The sequence below is a fragment of the Protopterus annectens genome, chromosome 12.part0, assembly GCF_019279795.1.
Source record: "Protopterus annectens isolate FY-2018-M chromosome 12.part0, PAN1.0, whole genome shotgun sequence".
Taxonomy (NCBI): domain Eukaryota; kingdom Metazoa; phylum Chordata; order Ceratodontiformes; family Protopteridae; genus Protopterus; species Protopterus annectens.
The window spans coordinates 1576089437-1576112369 of NC_056746.1; the positions used below are offsets into that span (position 1 = coordinate 1576089437).

Here is a 22933-nt window from a genome sequence, read left to right on the forward strand (position 1 = left end):
ATGCTACCCAACCTTAGTTCCCAGTGCCTCTGTCTGGTAGAGCCACTGGAGTGGTGCCTGGGGTGAATTTTCTATTTTCCATCCACTCATCAAGATTTCTGTTGAAGAAGGCCAGTGAGGTGCTCTGTTTGACATGTATGGGAAGTCTGTTCCATAGCATGGGCAGTCTCTGGGTTATGAACCTGTCCCTCCAGCATGTTCTGTTGATTGTGGTAATAAGGCTGAGGACTCTGGAGCGTGTGATGTGGAGGGATTGAGATTTCTTTAGATGTAGCATTTCTGACAGAGCTGGGTCAGACATGGCTTTGTAAGTCAAGCAGAGATTGCCTCTTAAGTAGCTGATATGAGACAGACAATAGTTGGAGTTTTTTGAGTCTGTATAGGCAAGTGTTTAAGGCCTAGGATCCTCTTTGTGAGATACTTTTGTGGCCTCTCCAGTTATTGTAGGTGACTAGTAAGGTACATTCCAAATGGGGCATTGTACTTGATGATTGGCCTAATGAGGGAAGAGTAGAGGGGAGACAATGACCTCTTTCTTTCTGGATGCAAAACCCTTCGTAATGAGATGTGCCACATAGAAGGACTTTCTGACCACAGTGGCAATGTGGTGCTCAAAAGAGAAGTTGCTGTCAACCTGTGTTCCCAGATCTCTTATAATGCCTTCTGTGTTCAGTGGACTACCATCGATGTGGTAATTCATGGGAACTGTTTTTTTCCCAAAGGGGATGATGACACATTTTTTGGCATTGAGCTTAAGACCATGGTTCTGACACCAGTCTGTCTCAGTGAGGCCTTTCAGTAGGATGTCAACATCACTTGGGGAGTTAATAATGGCTCCCGATTTACAATAGTCTGTGAACTTTGTCAGCCAGAATCCCTTTGTGTTGGCCTGGACTTCAGAGAAATAGATCCAGGATCAATCCCTGTGGGACTCCACTCGTGACTGGTCGGCAGTCTGACTTGGAGTCAGTTACTTTCACACTGTGGGTTCTATTTGTGAGCCAGTTTGCAACCCACCCACCTAGTGATATAGGGGTTGATGTCTAGCTTAGTGAGTTTTTCTACGATTCCTGAGTGGGGAATGGTATCAAAGGCCTTGGCTAGATCAAGGTAGGCTGTATGAATCATCTTGCCTTCATCCACAGCACTGGTGACTTGACTCAACGAAGTCGTCCAAGTTGAGCAGGCATGATCTTACCCGTAGGCTGTATGAATCATCTTGCCTTCATCCACAGCACTGGCGACTTGACTCAACGAAGTCGACCAAGTTGAGCAGGCATGATCTACCCTTCACAAAACCAAACTGTGTGGGATCCAGAGTTTGGAGATTTCCTATATCCTTGTTTATTAGCTCCATGATGATGCGTTCCATAGCTTTGCATATCAGACTTGTTAGGCTAATGGGGCGATAGTTCCCAGGGTCTGTAGTCCCTTCTCCTTTGTGGAGAGGAATGACTGTAGCAGGGCGCCATTCGGAAGGGACAAAGCCTGAGGTGAGGCTGTGATTGAACAGGGCACACAGGTGAGGTGCCAGTTCACGTAGAACACAGCCAGGGATATTGTCAGGTCCCATAGAAGCTGTGTTATTGACCTTGGACAGTGCTCTTTTAACCTATGCAGCAGTAATACTGGGTGCCTGGCAATCTACTGGTATTATGACTGGTCCTTAGGGGGGAGGGGTAAAGTTGGCACTGAATCTGTCGGCCAGTATATTGGCTATATCTGTTGGCTCAGTATAGGAGGTACCATTGTGCATTAGCTCAGAGCAAATCTGCGTATTGCCGTGGAGATTTTTTGCATAACTGTAGAAGGTCTTGTGGTTGTCTTTCCTATCTGCTGCAATTCTATTTTCATAGCTAGCTTTAGAGGATTTGATGTGGGATCTCAACTTTTTGTTGAGGCTGATAAGGGAGTTTTCCAGTCTTTAGACTTCACCTTATTCCCTATCACTTTCCTCCTTCTGTTGTAGAGTTTGTTTATGGCAGAGGACCACCAAGATTGGCTTCCTTTCTTTGGAGGAGAGTGTATTGGTTCTATTGGGTATGGCGAGATCCACACATTTGTGTACGTGTTCGTACAGTGCATTGGTGTATAATTCTGCGGTCATGCAACTATTCTCCATTTGCATGGGTGCCATGAAGTTAGCCACCTCTGTTTTTAGGAGCCCAAAGTTATCTTTGGAGAAGTTTTTCATGGTGGTTACCTTTGCGGGGGGAGGGGGGGGGGGATTTCCAAGGTTATTAGTTTTTGTGGTCTGATCTAACCAGGGAGAAGTTGACTATTGGTGTAGAGCAATGGTCGCCCATGTTAGTAATGACCAGGTCAAGGATGTTGCTACCTGTAGTGGGGTAAGAACGAGCTTGTCCAGGGCATTGTAATTAATGAGTTCCAAGAAATGTTGGGCAAATGTATTGGAACATGAGTAGTTTTCCCAGTTAATGGAGGATAGTTGAAGTCGCCCAGTATGAGAGTGTTAGGTTGGACCCTAATATTTTTCAGGGTGTTACGGAATGTGGAGTGAGAGTCTTGGGACATGGTTGGGCACCTATAACAGGCTAGACCTGAATCGCCGTCTTACCCAATGTTAGCTGCACCTGAAATATCTCTGATGCGTTATATTGGGCTACCAGTCTGGAGGTGTGCGTGTCCTTTATGAATATGGAAACACCACCACCTTTGGAGCTTCGGTCCAAGTTCTGGGGCAGAAAGGTGTGGAATGAGTTATAGCCTGGTAGTGCAGGGGTGCTTTCTGCTGCCTTGAACCAGGTCTCTGTTACAGCACAAATGTCGGTGTTCTCCATTTTAAGGAGTGCTTCGAGTGAGTGCATTTTGAGATTTAGACTTCTAGCATTGAGCAGCATGACCCTCAGATTGCATTGGTTTGTAGCTGTTACGGTGGTAATTTGGTCTTTGAAACATTACCTAAAAAGGCACTATAGAAGTGGCAAGAGCCTTGGCCAGTATCTGGAAGCCCAGGAGTGACAGATGCAGGCCATCTCTGGCAAAGCATCGAGGTCTGTCAGCTATGTCATCCCAGGCAGACAGATACTGGATCCCCTTAGAATGACACCAGAAACTTAGCCAATTGTTGAAATCCAATCATTTTCTTCTTGTACTGTGGTATAATTCTGGGTGATGGTAGGATGCTGCTCAGGGCTAGGGTCATACCCGCCTGGGCTACATAATCCGAGAGCTCTTTCATGTCTCTTTTCATGTAGTCCAGGGAGATGTTCTTCGTGTTTCACTGTTGCAGTCATTACATTTGGGTAATCTGCTGGCAGGTTGCCCTCAGTCGGCCTGAATTCCAAAGTCTTGGGTCCTGCATCGGTTGCGGTCTCCTCTTCCTTGACGTCAGGTCGTCAGGGGTATAAAACAAGCAGCCGACGCCACTTTCTTTAGTCTTTCTTGCTACGCAGTGCCCGAAGCAGAAGCATTGCACAAGTGCTGGTCGGCCGACTCCTGAAATATTCTAGTTTGAGTTTTAGAACCGAAGTCTTCACTAAAGCTAAGTACCCCATTGGGGAAACTTTTTTCTTGCTCCATACCGATGTCAGAAAAAGTTAATAATTGTATTACTTGTGGGAAGCAAATACCTCATAAGGATTTCCATTTATACTGTATTCCTTGCCTAGGCCCTGATCACAACTTGCCTGGCGGTCGGTTTTGTGCTAGATTTAACCAACGCACTATTAAGCGTCGGTATATTTTTGCCTCAAAGTATTTTGGAAACAAATTTAACTACCCAGAAATGTCGTCGGATAGCAATCCGACTACCAGAGTCCATAAAAAAACGCAAAGAAAAGGACAGAGACAGACAGTCTAGGTCCAAAACCAACGACTGCAAAACCAAAAACAAAAGCAACTTCTAAAGCTAAAAAAGGATGCATGAGCCACGTGCACAGGCTGCTATGCCTCAAAAACAGATGATCAAAATGGTTGAAGACCTTATTACCCTGATCAGGGGTTCCCATCCCCCTCCTGATAAGAGGCCTAGGCAAGACACTGATTATGAATGTTCAGATCAGGTTTCTATTTCATCTGATTCCACTTCTGATCAGGAATTATCTATACCTCCTTATGAGGATTCTGATGCAGAGGAGTCTATCCCATCTGCATCACCTCCTGAGGATTTTTCATTTGGAGAAACCTTGCATACTTTGAGGGAGCATTTTCACTGGGAGAGTCAAGATTTCTCAGAATCAAAAAAGAGGCTCAGGGATTTCCTTCTCCCTCAGCACAGGCCTTTAGCCATACCCCCAGTGTTGGACATTGTGGATGATGTGTTTTCGGAGTCTAGATTGATCCCGGACTCCTTACCTCCGGCTCCCAGCAAGTCTGACAGATATTACAGGATCCCTGACTCACACAAATTTTATTTAGAAACCCTGCTGCTGATCCTGAAACTATTTCACAGGGTCCAAAGGGAGTTAAGGCCTCAATAGCAAAAAAATCCTACCCCCTCTGACAGAGATTCGAGGGCACTGGATAGATGGGGAAAAAAGGTTTACACATCTGCAACCTTGGCTATTAGGGCCTTAAACTGCCAGTTTCATATGCTCAAGTATCAACAACATGTTATGGGATTGCTGAAACAGAAATGATGTTGATTTCTGAATGTGCAGAAAATAAAGAATTGCAGGAATTATTGCATGCAGCTGAACAAGTTGGAAAGCATACTTTGCAATGTGGTTTTGATTCCTTAGAGGCCTCCTGTGGGCCACAGTTATGGGATCTGTGATTAGGAGGCATGCCTGGCTAAAAGAGCAAAATTTGCCTGATCATGCTAAAGCTAAATTACCGGATGCACCTTTACAGCACGATACTCTGTTTGGTATTAAGGCAGAAGAGGTTTAAAGAAAATGGAAGACAAGGCTAAGTCTATGCAAACTGTAAAAGACTTCTTACAAGTGCAGCCACCAAGATTCAGTAGACACTGGCCTACAAAAAAAAATTGGTCCTTTCCTGTGTCAGACAGAGCTCAAAAGACCAAATCCAGACGCCCAAAGGGTTCCATATACCAGGCACAAGATTCTTACAGGTCAAAGCAATGGGGTGCTTCTACCTCCAAATCTGGAGGAGATAAAGCGCAAACCTACAGAAAACCGTCCCAATGACTTCCTCTGCCTTCACCGAGCACTTACCTTTTGGCAGCACCCTTAGGGGGAAAATTAGCACTTTTTGCTCAAAATTGGCAGTTAATAACCCAGGACAAGTGGGTACTAAACATAGTATCACAGGGATACACATTCCATTTCCATACTCTGCCAATGGCAAATGGTTGGCCGGATCTGCCAAAAAATCAATAGGCAGAGACACAGAAACAGGTTACGTCCCTCATGGATATGGGGGCCATTCAGACAGTACCAGAACGGGAAAAAGGACAAGGTTTTTACTCAAGACTGTTCTTGGTACCCAGAAAGGACAAGGCCTGGCGGCCAATACTGGATTTATCAATTCTGAACACATACCTGGACATTCCAAAATTCAAAATGCTGACTTTGCAGCAGCTTCTGCCCATGCTGGGCAAGAATGCTTGGCTGGTGACATTAAACCTAAAAGAGGCATACCTGCATGTCCCAGTAAGGGAATCGTGCAGAAGATACCTCAGATTCAAGGCTGGCTTAATGCATTACCAATTCTCTGCTCTGCCCTTTGGCTTATCTACTGCGCCCAGGGTCTTTACAAAGTGCCTGGCACCAGTAATTGCTTTTTGCAGACAAAGAAGTATACAAATATATCCTTACTTGGACGACTGTCTCATTCAAGCAGAGAAAAAGGACATTCTTCTTCAACACCTGGCGTTTGTGAAAAGGCTTCTAACGAAAAGAAATCACAACTAGTACCCTCTCAAAAAATAACATTTCTTGGTGCAAGCTTGAATACAACTGCCCAGATGGCTTACCTCACGCCAGACAAACAAAGGCAACTGACTACTTACTTCAAACTGATGGCAACAAAAAAAACAGTTATCTGCAAGACAAACTCTGCAGGCTTTGGGCTTTATGGCATCCTGCATCCTACTGATTCCATATGCAAGACTGCATATGGGAAAACTTCAATGGTACCTAAAAAGCTTATGGAGTCAATATTGTCACAGTCTGGAAACAATGATTCCTCTCATTCCCTGCCTACAACAGGAGTTTCTATGGTGGGCAAAGGCATGTCACCAAAACATGGGACGGTCCTTCACCCTACCCCCTGCCAGCCAAACCTTAACAGATGCATCAGATTATGCATGGGGGGCCCACATGGCGGGAAGATGCATTCAGGGCATATGGACCCCAAAACAAATGCATCTACATATCAACCAAAAAGAGATGCTAGCTGTTCAAAATGCCCTGACAGCCTTCAAGGATTACTTCATCCAGTACAACTACTGATAAAGACGGACAACACCACAGTTATCTGGTACATAAACAAGCAGGGGGGCACGCACTCATACCCCCTTTGCAGATTAGCCATGGCACTGTGGGACACAGCTTTGACTTTTACCAAATACATCTTCAAGCTCAATTCCTGCCAGGAAAACAAAATACTCTGGCAGACGATTTAAGCAGAAACCTTATGGACCTTATGGACCCTCACGAGTGGAAACTAGATCCACAAGTCTTCAGCATGATAACAAAGAAATGGGGGAGCCCGGACATAGATCTGTTTGCCTCAACTCAAAATTATCAGTTGAAAAGATTCTGCACAAGGACTTATCATAGACAAGCATGGAAAGTGGACGCCCCATCCTTCAGTTGGAAAAACCTATCAGTTTACGCCTTTCCTCCTCTGCCTCTTCTACCCAAGGTCTTCCTAAAAGTCAGACAAGAGAAACCAAAGATAATACTAATTGACCTGGACTGGCCCCGCCAATACTGGTACCCAATCCTAAGGAACTTGTCTCAATACCCAGCTTAGACCTTACCTCAAAGACCTCGACTACTGTCCCAGCAAAACAATCAGATCCTGCACAATCAACTCCAGACACTGAACCTGGCAGCATGGCTGATCATGTAGTTATACAAACAACACCTATCAGTAAAGCTGTGATGGATGTCATTTTGGAAGCCAGAAGGCCTAGTACTAGAAAATCTTATGCTGATAAATGGAAGAGATTCTGTGCTTGGAATCAAGCACAAGGAACTGATACAGCAGAACCAGATATTCCTCAGATATTACAATACTTGACTGAGATGCTTGAGAAAGGCCTATCTTTCTCATCAATTAAAATCCATGCCTCTGCCATTTCGGCTCATTAAAATACAGAGCCACCAATCTTTTCTCATCCTTTACTAAAACAGCATCTTAGGAGAACCAAAAATGTAAGGCCTCCCAGAAGATCACCAATACCCGCTTGGGACCTCAGTTATGTGTTGGAAAAGCTCACCCTGCCTCCATTTGAACCAGCTGCTACTGCTGATATAAAGTTCTTATGAAAAACAGCTGTGCTACTAGCAGTTACTTCAGCAAGAAGAGTTTCAGAGCTACAGGCCCTCATGGCTGTAGAGCCTTTTATCATATTTTACCCAGACAGGGTGTCTCTGAGGACCAATCCTTCATTTATGCCTAAGGTAGTTTCCAGTGTAGCTCTTAACCAAACTATTCATCTGCAAACCTTTTATCCAAATCTGCAGAACAAGGGGGAGAGAATTCTGCGTTCCTTGGACGTACACAGACAACTAAGATTCTACTTGAGCAGGACTAAAGCTCTAAGAAAAACTGAGCATTACTAGTGACATATGCTGCAGGATCAGAAGGAAAGGCTATTTCAAAGCAGACTGTTGCTACTTACATCATGGCAAACCTGTGCCCAAGAGAATCAGGTCTCATTCCACCAGAGCTGCAGCTACTTCAGCAGCTTTTCTCAGAGGAGTACCTACTAAAGACATTCTAGAGGCTGCTACTTGGAGTTCTGTTCGCACCTTTACAAAGCATTGTCATTTGCCTCTCTACTCGTAAGTCCAGGGCAGGCTTTACCACTGCAGTTCTGCAGGGCCTTATAGCCGCACCTAATGCTGTTTAGCTCCAGCCTCCCATCCATAGCTTTGGGATTCTACCCAAATGTAATGACTGCAACAGTGAAACATGAACAACATAGTACAGTTGTGTACACTTACCATAAATGTAGATGTTCGAGTGTATTCACTGTTGCAGTCCAGGTTACCCGCCCGTATTCCCCCTTTCATTCTGGAGTTTATCTTTCCTTCTCTATCTTCTACAATCTATGTGGTGTATTTGCTTGTAGATGAAGGTAAAGTTTGTATTGATGAATGTACATATAGTTTATATATATATATATTTGCCACCTTTTTGGGGGCACCTGACATCTGGGGTAAGAAAACCTAAAGAAAATGGCGTTGGCTGCTTGTTTTATACCCCTGACGACCTGACGTCATGGAAGAGGAGAAAGCAACCGACGCAGGACCCAAGACTTTGGAATTCAGGCCAACTGAGGGCAACCTGCCAGCAGATTACCCAAATGTAATGACTGCAACAGTGAATACACTCTAACATCTACATTTATGGTAAGTGTACACAACTGTACTGTACGGCTCAGGTCATTCACACCCAACATGTACAATGACAGAGTCCTATTTGTACCTGTTGTTGAGGGACCTGAGTGTGTGCGTTATGTGGTGTATCCTTGCACCTGACCGGTAGCTGACTGTTACTTTCTCCTTATTCAGCCTAGTGAGTGGGACATCAGTGTGCCTCACTATCGAGTCGCCAATGACTAGTGTGCTGGGCATACTATTTTGCCTTGGGGGTTTGGTTGAGTGGCAGACTGTTATGGAGAGTTATGTATCTCGTGATTAGTGTTGTGTTGTGGTGGTCGAGTGCGTTTCTGCCTTGGAGGTCTCTGCTGTTTGGGTAGATTTTTATTGAGAGTCTCCGTGAAGGTGGGTGTGTTGTTTGGGTTTTTATGTGAAGGCTGTGCTGGTGTGTTTTCTGGAGGGCTATGTGTTCCATGTGGTGTGCTGCAAGTATTGACCTTCTCCTCTTGACTATCTGTTCTGATCTTGGCTGGAGAGTGCGTGGCTTCCAATTTGGATACATAAGTGCATCTCTCACAAATCTGAGTGTTGGGAGGGAAGAGGAGAGGGTTGTCAGTGTACATGCGGCAGTTGCCACATTGCCTCAGGATACCCAAGTTCACCAGGTTAATAGGAGAAAGCAGAGGGAACTGACCTTTAGACATGCCTGAAGGGGTGGGCATTAATAATAAGTACTGCAGCTGTTTCCTTGTAGAAAGTTTAGTGCTGGTAGCACTTTTGTGTGCTACAGTACTTACTACAAGAAGTCTGGTAAAGTGCTAGACTAATAAGCTAGAAAAAGTGCAGGAGAGGAGAGAACTAGCAGATCCAAGGGAAAAATTGAAGAGCAGACTTTGGCGCCTCTCGGAAGCTTGCAAACAGCCCTGGATACACCAAATCTGTATCTGGACTAGACTAGTTACAGGAAAGGCAGGAAGCAAGTGCAAACACGGGCTTTTAAACCAGAAAGTTGAAAGAGATGGAAAAACTGGCCAAACGGCCAATAAACTACAAATTTTGGGCCAGAAAGCACTCCTGTTGTGGTAGATGGGCTACCTAGTGCTTACCACTCCCACCGAGAAAGACTTGGAGGGATGTCCTTCAAGGATGCATCTGCAGTCATCACATATGGGTTGTCCTGCCTCAGGTAGCCCTTCGGTCGGCCGGATTCCAAAGTCTGGGTCTGGCCTCGGCTGATGTCACACTTTCCCCGACGTCAGAGCGTCTGGGGTATAAAAGCATCAGCCTACGCCATTTTCCTCAGTCTTTCTTGCCGCGTGGTGCCCGAAGCAGAAGCAGTTCGCTAGTGCCGGTCGGCCAGCTCCTGTGATTCAGCTACCGAAGACTTCGAAAAAGCTAAGTACCCCGTTGGGGACTCTTTCTTGCCTCAGCCGATGTCAGATAAAGTTAATAATTGTTTAACTTGTGGGAAACAAATACCTCATAAGGATTTCCACTCTTACTGCCTCCCCTGCCTAGGCCCAGACCACGACGTCTCGGCCTGTTCAGCCTGTGCTTCCTTCAACCAACGAACTCTTAGGCGTCGGTCGGAGTTTGCAGAGGAATTCTTTGGGGCTAGTTTTGCTTACAAGATGCCGTCGGAGACTCCGACTTCGCATTTAGTTAAAAAACGGAAGGACAAGGACCGACACGCGCGGGCCGCTGTTTCGGCTGAAACCACGGTCAGGCCTACCGTGAGTGTCTCGGTCTTGGCCGAAACCGAGTCCTTGGTACTTCCGATTACCGAAACCGCGCAACCGACTACCTCGGCCCCGGCCGAGTCGGTTATTGAATTACCTACTGAAACTGGTGTCCAGGAACCTTCTGACACCATTCCTTTAGACAAATCTACTCCTGCACGTGGTGCAGCCAGACCTCCTGCATCCATGTCCATTAAGGCTTTCTCCAGGGCTAAAGCTGATAAACTTTCTAAAGCTTTGCCTCCCAAGGTTACCTCTCAGAGACCCTCTACTGGCTCACAGATTCTTAGCTTAGCAGAGGATCTTATATCCTTAATTAGAGGTTCTCAACCTCATCCGGACAGGGGCTCACAACCACCCCCAGACAAAAGGCATAGGGTTGAGCCTTCTGACCCCCACTCCTCAGATGAGTCCTCTGATGGCTCTACTCTGTCAGACCACCAGGAGGAGGCTTATTCGGCCTACGAGGATTCTGATGCTGAAGCATCCATTCCCTCGGCCTCCCCTCCTGAAGAGTTTTCCTTTGTGCGACATTACACTCTATGAGAGAACATTTTCAATGGCAGGGTCAGGAATTCTCTGATTCTAGAAAGAGATTAAGGACCTTTTTACATTTACCTCAGCATAGGCCTTTAGCTATACCTCCTGTTTTGAATGTCATTCATGATGTGTACTCTGATGCTAGTACAACCCCTGACTCTCCCTCCGGCTCCTGCCAAACCGGATAGGTACTACAGGGTCCCGGACTCACATCTTCACCTGTACAAGGCCCATTCTGCTGATCCAGAAACTATTTCACAGGGCCCAAAAGGGGTTGCAGCTGCCACTGCTAGAAATCCTCTACCCTCTGAAAGGGAGTCCAGAGCTTTAGAGAGATGGGGTAAAAAAGTGTATACTTCTGCAACTCTTTCCATGAGGGCATTAAATTGTCAGTTTCATATGATACAGTACCAAGAGTATTTGTTAGATGAATTGCATAAGAAACTGTCTTCATCTGAACCCCTTGATCGCAAATCCCTTCAGGATCTGGTACATAACTCCCAGCAGGTTAGTAACCATTTCTTGCAGTGTGGTTATAATGCATTGGAAGCTTCATGTAGGTCAGCTATGACAGGTGCAGTCATACGTAGGCATGCCTGGCTGAAGGAACAATCTCTGCCAGACCATGTTAAAGCTAAGCTTTTGGATGCTCCTATGGAAAAGCAAAAATTATTTGGTTCCACGGCTCAAGAGGTCTTAAAGAAATTTGAAGAAAAGGCAAAATCTGTGCAAACAGTCAAAGACTTTCTGCAAGTCCAACCACCGAGATTCAGCAGAAATTGGCCTACTAAGAATTGGTCCTTTCCGGACTCAGACAGATCTCAGAGAGGCAGGAACAGGCGTGCCAGAGGTAGAGGGAAAGCTAGAGGCTCCTACAGAGGCCGTCTATGGCAGCCTCCCAACCAGAGAGGTAGTGCAGGAACTACAACTGCTACACCAGGACAGACTCAATGACTTTGTTTTGACTCCGCCGACCAGGGCTCAATTAGAAGCACCTTTGGGCGGAAAGCTTTCTTTATTTTCAAAAAATTGGCACAGCATTACAAGGGACACATGGACACTGCAAATAATAGACAAAGGATACAGGTTCCATTTCCACACATTGCCAAAAAGAAAAGGCATGCCAAACCTGCCACCGAATCAGAGGGCAGAGGCTTTGAAACAAATTTCCAACTTAATACAAATGAAAGCTATAGAAAAGGTTCCTCTTTCAGAACAAGGCCAAGGATTTTACTCCAGACTATTCCTTGTTCCAAGAAAAGAAAATCAATGGAGGCCTATTCTCGACTTGTCCGCACTGAATACTTACCTCATTGTGCCAAAATTCAAAATGCTGACTCTACAGCAACTCCTTCCCATGCTGGGCAAGGGGTCTTGGCTGGTGACTCTAGACCTCAAGGAGGCATACCTGCATGTCCCTATCAGACAAGATTGCAGAAGACACCTCAGATTTCTTGCAGGGTCAGAGCATTATCAATTCTCAGCATTGCCCTTTGGCTTATCTACTGCGCCCAGAGTATTCACGAAATGCCTGGCATCAGTAATTGCACACTGCAGACTTCAGGGGATTCAAATTTACCCATATCTGGACGACTGCCTGATACAAGCGGACAGCAAGCAAACTTTGTTAAAGGACTTGGATTATGCCATCCACCTACTGCAGGCCTTGGGATATACAGTCAACATCCACAAATCAAGACTTGTTCCATCCCAAAGAATAACTTTTCTGGGTGCGGATCTAGACACTACCACCTAAATGGCCTTTCTCACAGAAGAAAAACAAAAACAACTACCGGATTACTTCAAGAATCTGACAAGACAAACTCAGCTGACTGCAAGGAAAATACTGCAGGCCCTGGGTTACATGGCATCTTGCACTCTTCTGATTCCACAAGCAAGGCTGCATATGAGAAAATTACAATGGTACCTAAGGAGTTTATGGACTCAGCACAGTCACAGTTTAGAAACTTTGATCCCACTCATTCCATGCCACCAAAAGGAATTTCTGTGGTGGGCTCGAGCCTGCCAGTCGAACAGTGGGTTGCCCTTCAGCAAGCCAAGAGCCAACCAAACCATCACTACGGACGCTTCAGACCAAGGTTGGGGAGCACACATGGAGGGCAGATGTATCCAAGGGCTATGGTCACAAAGGGAGCTACGCATGCACATAAACCAAAAGGAAATGCTAGCAGTGATACATGCAATCGAGGCCTTCAAACTTTTTCTTCATCAGGGCCATCTACTCATAAGGACAGACAACACCACAGTGATGTGGTACATAAACAAGCAAGGAGGCACCCATTCCTACCCTCTTTGCAGACTGGCAATGAACCTATGGGAACTTTCCTTGAAACTCAACATACAGCTGCAGTCCCAGTTTGTGCCAGGGAAAGACAATATACTGGCGGACAGCTTAAGCAGAAATATCATGGATGCACACGAATGGATGCTGCACCCAGACATCTTCTTACTCATAACACAATCATGGGGGAAGGCCGGAAGTAGATCTGTTCGCCTCCCCCCACAATCATCAACTGAAGAAATTCTGCTCAAGGACATACCACCCACAAGCATGGAAAGTGGACGCTCTCTCTTTCAGCTGGGAAGCTCTAACAGTTTATGCTTTTCCACCTCTCCCATTAATGACCAAGGTCTTACTGAAGATCAGAACAGAGCAGCCCAGAGTGATTCTGATAGCTCCAAACTGGCCAAGACAGCACTGGTACCCACTGTTAAAGAGCATGTCACATACGAAACCGTGGCCTCTCCCTCTATGTCCACTTCTACTGACACAGCACAATTTCAAGACTTTGCATTCCAACCTAAAAACCTTGCAACTAACTGCCTGGAAAATACCTTGACTCCTCCTCAGGATAAATTATCCCAGAGAGTCAAGGATATTATTATGGAAGCTCGCCGGCCTTCCACAAGGAAGGCATATTCAACAAAATGGAAACGATTTCACACTTGGAACACAACAAAGGGCCTAGATGTGACAGTGTTGAACATGGCACACATACTGGAATATTTGGCAGAATTGTTCCACAACGGCCTGTCCTACTCTTCCATTAAGATACATGTCTCAGCAATTTCAGCAGAATACAATGTTGATCCACCTGTCTTCTCTCATACTCTCCTGAGACAGTTTCTAAGAGGAATCAAAAACATCAATCCTCCAAGGAAACCACCTCTACCTACTTGGGACCTTAACTTCGTGTTGGAAAAACTAACACTTCCTCCCTTTGAACCAGCAGCATCTGCGGATCTACAGTTTCTGTCTTGGAAAACTGCCTTCCTTCTGGCCATAACCTCAGCAAGAAGAGTATCTGAGTTACAAGCTCTAATGACAGTACAGCCATTTCTTATTTTTCATCAGGACAGAGTTTCACTGAGAACCAATCCTACATTTATGCCAAAGGTGGTATCCAGGGTATCTTTGAATCAAGCTATTCACGTGCCTACCTTCTTCCCACAACCACAGAACAAAGGGGAGAAATTCTGCACACCCTGGACATACACAGACAGTTGCGCTACTACTTGGACAGAACTAAAAGTTACAGAAAGACTGACCAGCTGTTTGTAGCATATGCTGCTGGGGCACAAGGAAAAGCAATTTCCAAACAGACAATTTCAAAATGGATAGGAAATTGCATTCATTTTTGTTACTCCTTTCATGGAAAAACTGTGCCAGCTAACATTAGACCTCATTCCACGAGAGCCACAGCCACCTCCACAGCCTTCCTAAGAGGGGTGGCTACCAAGGACATTTTAGAAGCTGCTACATGGAGCTCCGTGCATACATTTGCCAAGCATTACAATTTACCTTTATATTCCAGATCCAGAGCAGGCTTTGCTACGGCAGTCCTGCAGGGTATTTTAGCTACACCATCCTTTACTTAGTACCTCCTCCCCCAGATTGGCTATGGTATTCTACCCATATGTGATGACTGCAGATGCATCCTTGAAGGACATAGTACAGTTTTGTACCTACCATAAATGTAGATGTCCGATAGGTATGCATCTGCAGTCAGGTTTACCCTCCCTCCTTCCCCTCTGTGGTATTTTTTGGGTGCTTATCCACTCTTATAGTGGTATTTCTTGGGTACTTACCCCTCTTATAGCTAGCTGGGGGGATCTATTATGGTGTATTTGTGTGTATAGTACTGTGCATGTTTGGATTTGTTTTTTAAAAGGCATCTCTCCAAATTTTAGCCTTCCTTAGAGGGCACCTGGCATCTGGGGCAAGAAAAACTGAGGAAAATGGCGTCGGCTGATGCTTTTATACCCCAGACGCTCTGACGTCGGGGAAAGTGCGACATCAGCCGAGGCCAGACCCAGACTTTGGAATCCGGCCGACCGAAGGGCTGCCTGAGGCAGGACAACCCATATGTGATGAGTGCAGATGCATACCTATCGGACATCTACATTTATGGTAGGTACAAAACTGTACTTTCAGAAGCTTACATACAGTCCTGGATACAGCAAATCTCTGTCTGGACTAGACTAGTTACAGGAAAGGTTAGAAAAGTGCAAATGCAGGGTTTTAGACCAGAAAGTTAAAAGAGATGGAAAAAACTGCCCAAACAGCAGTACATGCCAAGTATTTTGTTTTAATAAGATATACTTTGTTTTCCTTTACTGTACTCACATTGAATGATTTTGTTCTTCTTTATTACAGCCAGTGGAGGCAACAGATGATGCATTCTGGGACCAGTTTTGGGCAGACACTGCAACCTCTGTTCAGGATGTATTTGCTCTTGTACCAGCAGCAGAAATCCGAGCTGTGAGAGAGGAGTCACCATCTAACTTGGCTACCCTCTGTTACAAGGTAAGTCATTACATTGTTTGGCGAAGTACGTTTTTACACTTAATGCACCTCTTCTCGCATTCCAGTTAATAACTTGTTATGCTTTTATTCCAGGGTAATTGTGCATCAGTCTATAATGGACAGAATTACTGCAAAGGCTTCATATTTCATGTTAAACTTGTTTACCAGTAATGTAGCCTTCCTTACCTTGTTGTTATATCAAAAGGTTATCATAAATGTTGCAGAGAATAGGTGAGCCAGTTCCTTTAAGCAGGATAATTGGAAACATTACTGTGGACAGCACTACATAGCATGTGTGGTGCTTTTGGCTTAGGCATTCTCTGACTAAATAGGAACATAGTATGTGTTAATGGACAGGTGCTTGTTCTGTGTACATGCATCTGGTTACTCTGACAATACAGATAAGCTGCAGCTACTGTATCATTTTCTCATTTCCAGGATGGCCTTCTACCTGTTCCTTGCCATTTTATAGTGATGCTTTCTCTGTATTAGCAGTTTCATAAGAAAAGCATACTTATACCACACAAGGTTGGCATAATGGTTAATGTGTTTACCTTACAGACACAAGGTGCAGGGTTTGATTCTCACATTGGGTAATTGGCTAGGCTTAAAATGGCCCACAAAGGTAGTTAGCCTAGTAATAATCTATGAACCTATGAACCTATGAAATGTTTGCCTCATCCACTTTTAAATTGTCACCTTATTCTTTTTATTAAATTAATTGAATCTTAATGCATTGCTTATTATTTTTCCATGTGTTTTCTCATGGATGTGTACGTTTAAACTCCTTTATTCTTTCAACACATGATTTCTGGCACAGACCCTGCGCCGTTCTGTTTGTCTTTTTCTCAGAGCAGCTTCATCTGCAAACATGAGTTCTCCAAATCAGCTGTCTTTTCTCTGTTCATTGGTACATAACATTACTGTCATGCAGCTTTCCTTTGCTGGTGCCTCTGCCATATGATGGCAAAAATCCCAATCTGTTTATAACACCTTATATTTATTTTCATTTATTTATTTATTTATTTTAAATTTGTTTACTGGGCGGCCACTGAGGTGCAGCGGTTAGCGTTGCTGCCTCACAGCAAGAGGTTCTCTGGTTCGATCCTTGGCTGGGGTGCCTTCTGTATGGAGTCTGCACGTTCTCCCTATGGTCACTTGGGTTTCCTCCGGGTGCTCCGGTTTCCTTCCACATCCCAAAGACATGCTGTAGGTGGATTGGACACTCTAAATTGGCCCTAGGTGTGAGTGCGTGCGTGTGTGCCTTCGGTGGAATGTTGGACTCCGGGCTGGCTACTCGACACTGTAAAACTCCACTGCCAATCATGAGCGGACAGATGATCCACTGTGGCGACCCCTAACTGGGAAAAGCCGAAAGAAGAAGGTGATTTTACATTTGTTTACTGGGAAGGTCCGACTGGATACACATCCTTTTTCAACAGAGGCCGGGGAGAAAAGCTCCACAAAGTACATACAAGTTCAGCAAACTTTGAGTACATAACACATACGAGATAATGCACTTTGAGAACATTATAAATTTTAGTGAGTTACGTATGTTTCCATACATAGTTTGCAGATTGCATACAAACATTAAATAGTTACTGTAGAGAATTAGTTAGAGATACAGGTACAGATGTTTTTCTGAGCACATGGTACCACCGCTTATCAGAGCTTTAAGAATTATAGGTTCATAGGTTCATACTAGGCTATCTGCCCTAGGGCATTTATAAGCCTAGCCAGAGTTGTGTGGCTTTCACCACCCCTTAGGTTGAAGAATACTATACCCATTAGTTTGCCGTGCCTCTGTCCAGCAGTGATACAGAGATGATCCCCGGGGTAAACCTACGATCTCCCATCCACTGGTCAAGATTCCTCTTGAACAGAGCCAGCGAGGTGCTCTGTCTCACATGGACCGGGATTCTGTTCCACAGCATAGGGAGTCTCTGGGTGATGAATCTGTCCCTCCAGCACATCCTATTTATATCCGTGTTGAGGTTTAAGCCTCTTGCTCTTGTGGCTCTGGTGGATTTGGATTTTTTGAGGTGGAGCATGTCCATTAATTCCGGGTTGGACATGGCCTTGTATGTCAGGCACAGGTCACCTCTGAGCAGACGGTATGCGACTGAATAGAGCTGGAGTTTCTTCAGTCGGGCAGCATATGGCATATTTTTGAGCCCCTTTATCCTTTTGGTGAGGAACTTTCGGGGTCTTTCCAATTGCTGCAGGTGTTGGGTAAGATACATTCCGAATGGGGCATTGTACTCAATCATTGGTCTGATAAGTGAAGAGTACAGGGGAACAATGACCTCCCTTGATCTGGATGTGAATCCCTTCATAATCAGGTGGGCAATGTAGAAGGTCCTCCTAACCACTTTGGCAATGTGAGTGTCAAAAGAAAGGTTACTGTCAACTTGGGTCCCCAGGTCCCTGATAACCTCTTCTGTGCTTAATGGATTGCCACCTATGTTGTAACTTGGGGTTACCTTGTTTTTACCAAAGGGTATGACTATACATTTTTTGGCGTTTTAGCTTAAGGCCATGGCTCTGGCACCAGTTATCCATTTCTATGAGACCTCTCTGAAGGATATCTGTGTCTGATGGATTTTCAACTATGGCGCCCAGTTTGCAGTCATCTGCAAACTTTGTCAGCCACAATCCTCCTATGTTTGCCTGCACTTCTGAAAAGTAGATGTCGAACAAGAGGGGGCCCAGGACTGAGCCCTGTGGGACACCGCTTGTGATCGGCTTGGAGTCTGACATGGCACCAGCAACTCTAACCCTGTGGGTTCTGTCCTTGAGCCAGTTTGCAACCCATCTTGTGACATATGGGTTTACATTTAAGCTGGTGAGCTTTTCTATGATACCCGAGTGGGGTATTGTGTCGAAAGCTTTTGCAAGGTCAAGGTAGGCTGTGTGAACTGCCTTACCCTCATCAATGGCCTTGGTGACTGTTTCAAAAAAGTCGACCAAGTTCAAGAGGCATGATCTGCCCTTGACAAAGCCGAATTGGGTAGGATCCAATGTCTGTAGGTCCCCTATGTCTTTATTTATGAGTTCCATTATGATCCTCTCCATAGCTTTGCAGGCCAGGCTTGTTAAGCTTATGGGGCGGTAATTACCAGGGTCTGTAGAAGCACCGCCTTTGTGGCGTGGGACCACAGTTGCCGTACGCCACTCTTTGGGTACGTATCCTGTGGTAAGGCTAAGATTAAACAGCAGCCTTATGTGTGGGTTTAGTTCCTCATTGAGTTCGTGTAGCACACGGCCGGGGACACCATCCGGTCCCATTGATGCTGTGTTTTTAGCTTTAGAGAGAGCAGCTCTCATCTGGGCATTTGAGATGATTGGGAGGCTACACTCTGCTGGGATAGATATTTCTCCTTTTGGGGGGAGGGAGGGGAGAAATTTGCACTGAACCTGTCTGCCAGTATGTTTGCAATGTCTGTGGGTTCAGTGATTTTTGTATCATTTTGGACTAATTCTGAGCATATCTGGGAGTTTCCACCCAGGTTTCTAACATAGCTAAAGAAGGCCTTATGATTGTCTTTTGAGTCCTTGGCGATTTTTCTCTCAAAGTTGGCCTTGGATGATTTTATGAGTGATCGTAGTTTTTTTACTAGTATTGATCAGAGATGTCTTCCCTTTTAGGGATTTTGCTCTATCTTGTAGTAGCTTTCTCCTCTTGTTGTAAAGTTTGTTTATGGCTGGGGTCCACCAGATCGGGCGCTTGCCTTTGGTGGAAAGGGTCTTGATTTTATTTGGGATTGCTTGATCCATGCAATCCTGGAGGTGCTCGTAGAAAGCATTTGTAAGGGATTCAGCAGCGTGGGTTGTGGTTTCCAATGGCTCAGGGGCCTTGAAGGATACCACACCAGTCTTAAGAAGTGTGAAGTTGGCTTTTGAGAAGTTCTTCACTGTGGTCTTTTTTGTTGGGGGTGGGGGCAGGATGTGGATCTCCAGTGAGATTAGTTTATGTATGGCCTGATCTCACCAATGAGGGATATACTTCCGGTGTGGAGCATTTTGTCCCCATGTTTGTGATGATCAGGTCTAGTATATTTTCACCTCTTGTGGGAATGTTGACAAGTTGTTCCATAGCATTTGAGTTTATGAACTCCAGGAACCTTTGGGCTAGGGTATTGGGGCTTGAGTAATGTTCCCAGTCTATGTTTGGGTAGTTGAAGTCACCCAATATGGTGGTGTTTGGAGAGACATTTATACTCTCCAGTGTCTTCAGGAAGGCTGTGTGGGGTTCCTGAGTTTGAGAGGGTGGCCTGTAACATGCTACAAATTGTAGAGCAGTTTTGCCTATGGTTAATTGCACTTGAATGGTCTCTGATGCTTCGTGAGTTGCCACCAGCCTGGAGGTGTGGGTATCCTTGATGAATATGGATACTCCCCCTCCTTTTGTGGTACGGTCCGGGTTTTGGGGCCGGAACGCATGATATGAGGTAAAACCTGATAGTGCCGCGGTGCTCTCAGGAGCCTTGAACCAGGTTTCAGTCACAGCATAGACATCGATGTTCTCCATACTGAGGAGGGCTTCGAGGGCGTGCATCTTGAGATTTAGACTTCTGGCATTGAGCAGCATTACCCTTATTTTTTTTCCATTATTGTTTTCTAGGGCGGTGGGTTTAGAATTTGAGCCTTGTCTAAAAAAGGCACTATGGGGTGGCAAGAGCCTTTGCCAATATCCGGAACCCAGGGTGACAGGTGCAAGCCGTCCCTTGCGAAGCAGCGTGGCTTGTCAAGCATGTCATTCCAGGCAGACAGACATTGGATCCCCTTAGAATGACACCAGAAATTAAGGCAATTATTAAAACTGATCATTTTGTCTCTGTATTGTGGCATCATTCTTGGTGAAGGTAGGATACTGCTCAGGGTCAGGGTCATACCAGCCTGGGATACATAATCTGAGAGCTCCTCTGTGTCTCTTTTCATGTAGTCCAGGGAGGTACGTCTCAGGTCATTCACACCGGCATGGACAATGACTGAGTCATACTTGTACTTGCTGTGGAGTGACCTGAGTGCTTGTGTTATGGGGCGGATTCTAGCGCCCGACAGGCAGCTTACTGTGACCCTCTCCTTGTTCAGTCTGGTGAGTGGGACGTCAGTGTGTCTGACTATGGAGTCACCTATGACAAGTGTGTCTGGCATTGTGTTTGGCTTAGCTTAGAAGAAGTAACTGAATTAGTTGAGAGAGACAGTTTAATTGGGAGCAGTACATGGGAATAGCCACTTGTTGGATAAGTGACTTTTTAGCATTTTTTTAAATTGAGTTAAGGCTGTGGAGGATGTTATGTTGGAAGGTAGTGCATTCCAGATTTTGGTTGTGTAGTATGAGTAGACAGCTTTTCCAGCAAGATTGCTGGCTGTGGTTGTTTTTATAAGAGGTTTGTTGCTAGAGCTCTGGAGTATGGCTGTAGTAGGTTTTACAGGGATGGTGTTTTCTTGGGTTGATAGAAGATTTTTGGGGCCGTGGTAAATTGATTAAAGAGTAAGAGTTGGAGGAGTTCTAACCAGTTGAGTTGTTTGAATGCAGAATAGCAGTGAGACCTAAAAGGTGTTTGCTGCATACCTGGCGATTTTGTTATAACCGGAGTCTAGTTTTGCTAAGACTGTTTTTCTTAGGTTAGTTAATATGGGTGATACATAGAATAAAGTTGAGATTAGGTGGGATTGAGCTATAGTAGCTTTTGCACTTTTTATAAAACATTGCCTGTTTTTATGTAGTGTACCAAGATTTTTGTGTATTTTTTTATGGTTTGGGATATGTATATGTCAAATCTCATGTTGCTGTCTATTTCTACTCCCAGTAGTTTGTTGTGAGGTGAGGGTGAGATGACTGTGTTGTTTATTGATACAACGTTGAATGTGGGGAGGGGAAAATAGCTTTAGTGGGGTAGAATAGCATGAGTTTGGTTTTTTGGGGTTTAGGATTAGGTGGGAGTTTGTTAGTTAGGTTCTACTGTTTAGAAGGAATATTGTGTTAGTGTTTGTAGTTGTTGTAGGGTAGTAGCACATGTCGCTGTATACTCATGTGCATATTGAATGACTGAGGCTTGAGGGGCTGAGGTATGAAGGTTATTTGTAAATATGAAAAGGAGTAGGGGACCTAATATAGAGCCTTGGGGAACTCCTAGGGTTACAGGTAGAAGGGGTGAAAGCTCCTGTTTCCAACGTGCTGCTTGTTGGCACCCAGTTAGTTAGTCCTGGAACCAGGCAAGAGTTGGCTGAGATAGCTTCAACTTGGAGAGGGCATTAATAAGTTTGCAGTGTGAGACCATATCAAAGACTTTCTAGAAAGATAAAAGATACGTATTTACCAGTGTTTCTGTGAAGGTTAATAGTAAATGACAGCACAGTGGTAGTACTGTGGTATGGACAGAAACTGTGCTGTGTATTGGGTAGTAGCTTGTTTATATTCAGGTAGTCCATGACTTGCTTATGAACAATTCTCTCTATCTTAGACAGAGGGGATAGGATTGCACTTGGTAATTAGACAGATCAGTTGAATTGCCTCCTTTATGGAGTGGAATAATGTGGAAGGTTTTCCATATGGTAGGGACTTGGTGTTCCAATATAGATCTATTGATAAGAATGGAAACTGGATAGGCAATTATTTCAGCAACTTGTCATAAAAACTGTGTTGGTAATTTGTCTGCAACTAACATAGTGGGCTTTAATTTCTTAAGAAGTCTGTTGAGTTGAGGCAGGTTGGAGAGAGAAGGTGGTGGAATTTCTCCTCAGTAGAGGAGTAGCTGGAGTAGGAGTGGGGGTTTGATGGTTGGAGAGGGCTAAAATAGTTTCAGTAAAGAGTTTGTTGAATTGGATAGGTATGTCATCTGACTCTTTATTAGTAGTGGGGATGCTGGATTTGCCAGGTAAGAGTGTTGTTTATTTCTGACCAGAATTTTTGTGGGTTATTTTGGTGTTTAGTTTTTATGTCAGAGTAATAATTTATTTTGTCCTGTTTGTTTTTTTTGCTTTGTTTCTCAGTTCTCAGTAAGCTTGATTTGCAATTGGGGATTTATTTTGTGCCAATGTTCTCAGGCTTTGTCTCGTGTTTTAGCCATGGGGTAAAGTTAGATTTAACTCTTATAGTCCTGGGAGAAGTCTGTGTGTTTAAGATAGAGAGGAAGGTAGTATTAACGTATTCTCAAAAAAAAAAAAAAAAAAAAAAAAAAAGTAATCTCCGTGGTATCCCCGAAGTCTCAAAACAACCCACTAAACAAGTGTAGTGGGTCCACAGCCCAACAGTGTAAGAAACTTCTGTGTGTGGAAGATTTTCAATCCATATATCTCTAGTTAATCACTGTATATTAATCAGATCAGACAAGCGT

At 44.7% G+C, this 22933-nt stretch overlaps 1 protein-coding gene across 1 annotated transcript in view; it reads left to right on the forward strand.

The window, feature by feature from the left end:
* The window catches only part of HID1 (HID1 domain containing), a 1473500-nt gene that overhangs the window by 173359 nt on the left and 1277208 nt on the right, over window positions 1-22933 (forward strand). The window contains exon 2 of the mRNA XM_044090525.1: window positions 15441-15590. Within this exon, the coding sequence (XP_043946460.1) occupies window positions 15441-15590 (150 nt within the window). The remainder of the gene's footprint in view (window positions 1-15440; window positions 15591-22933) is intronic.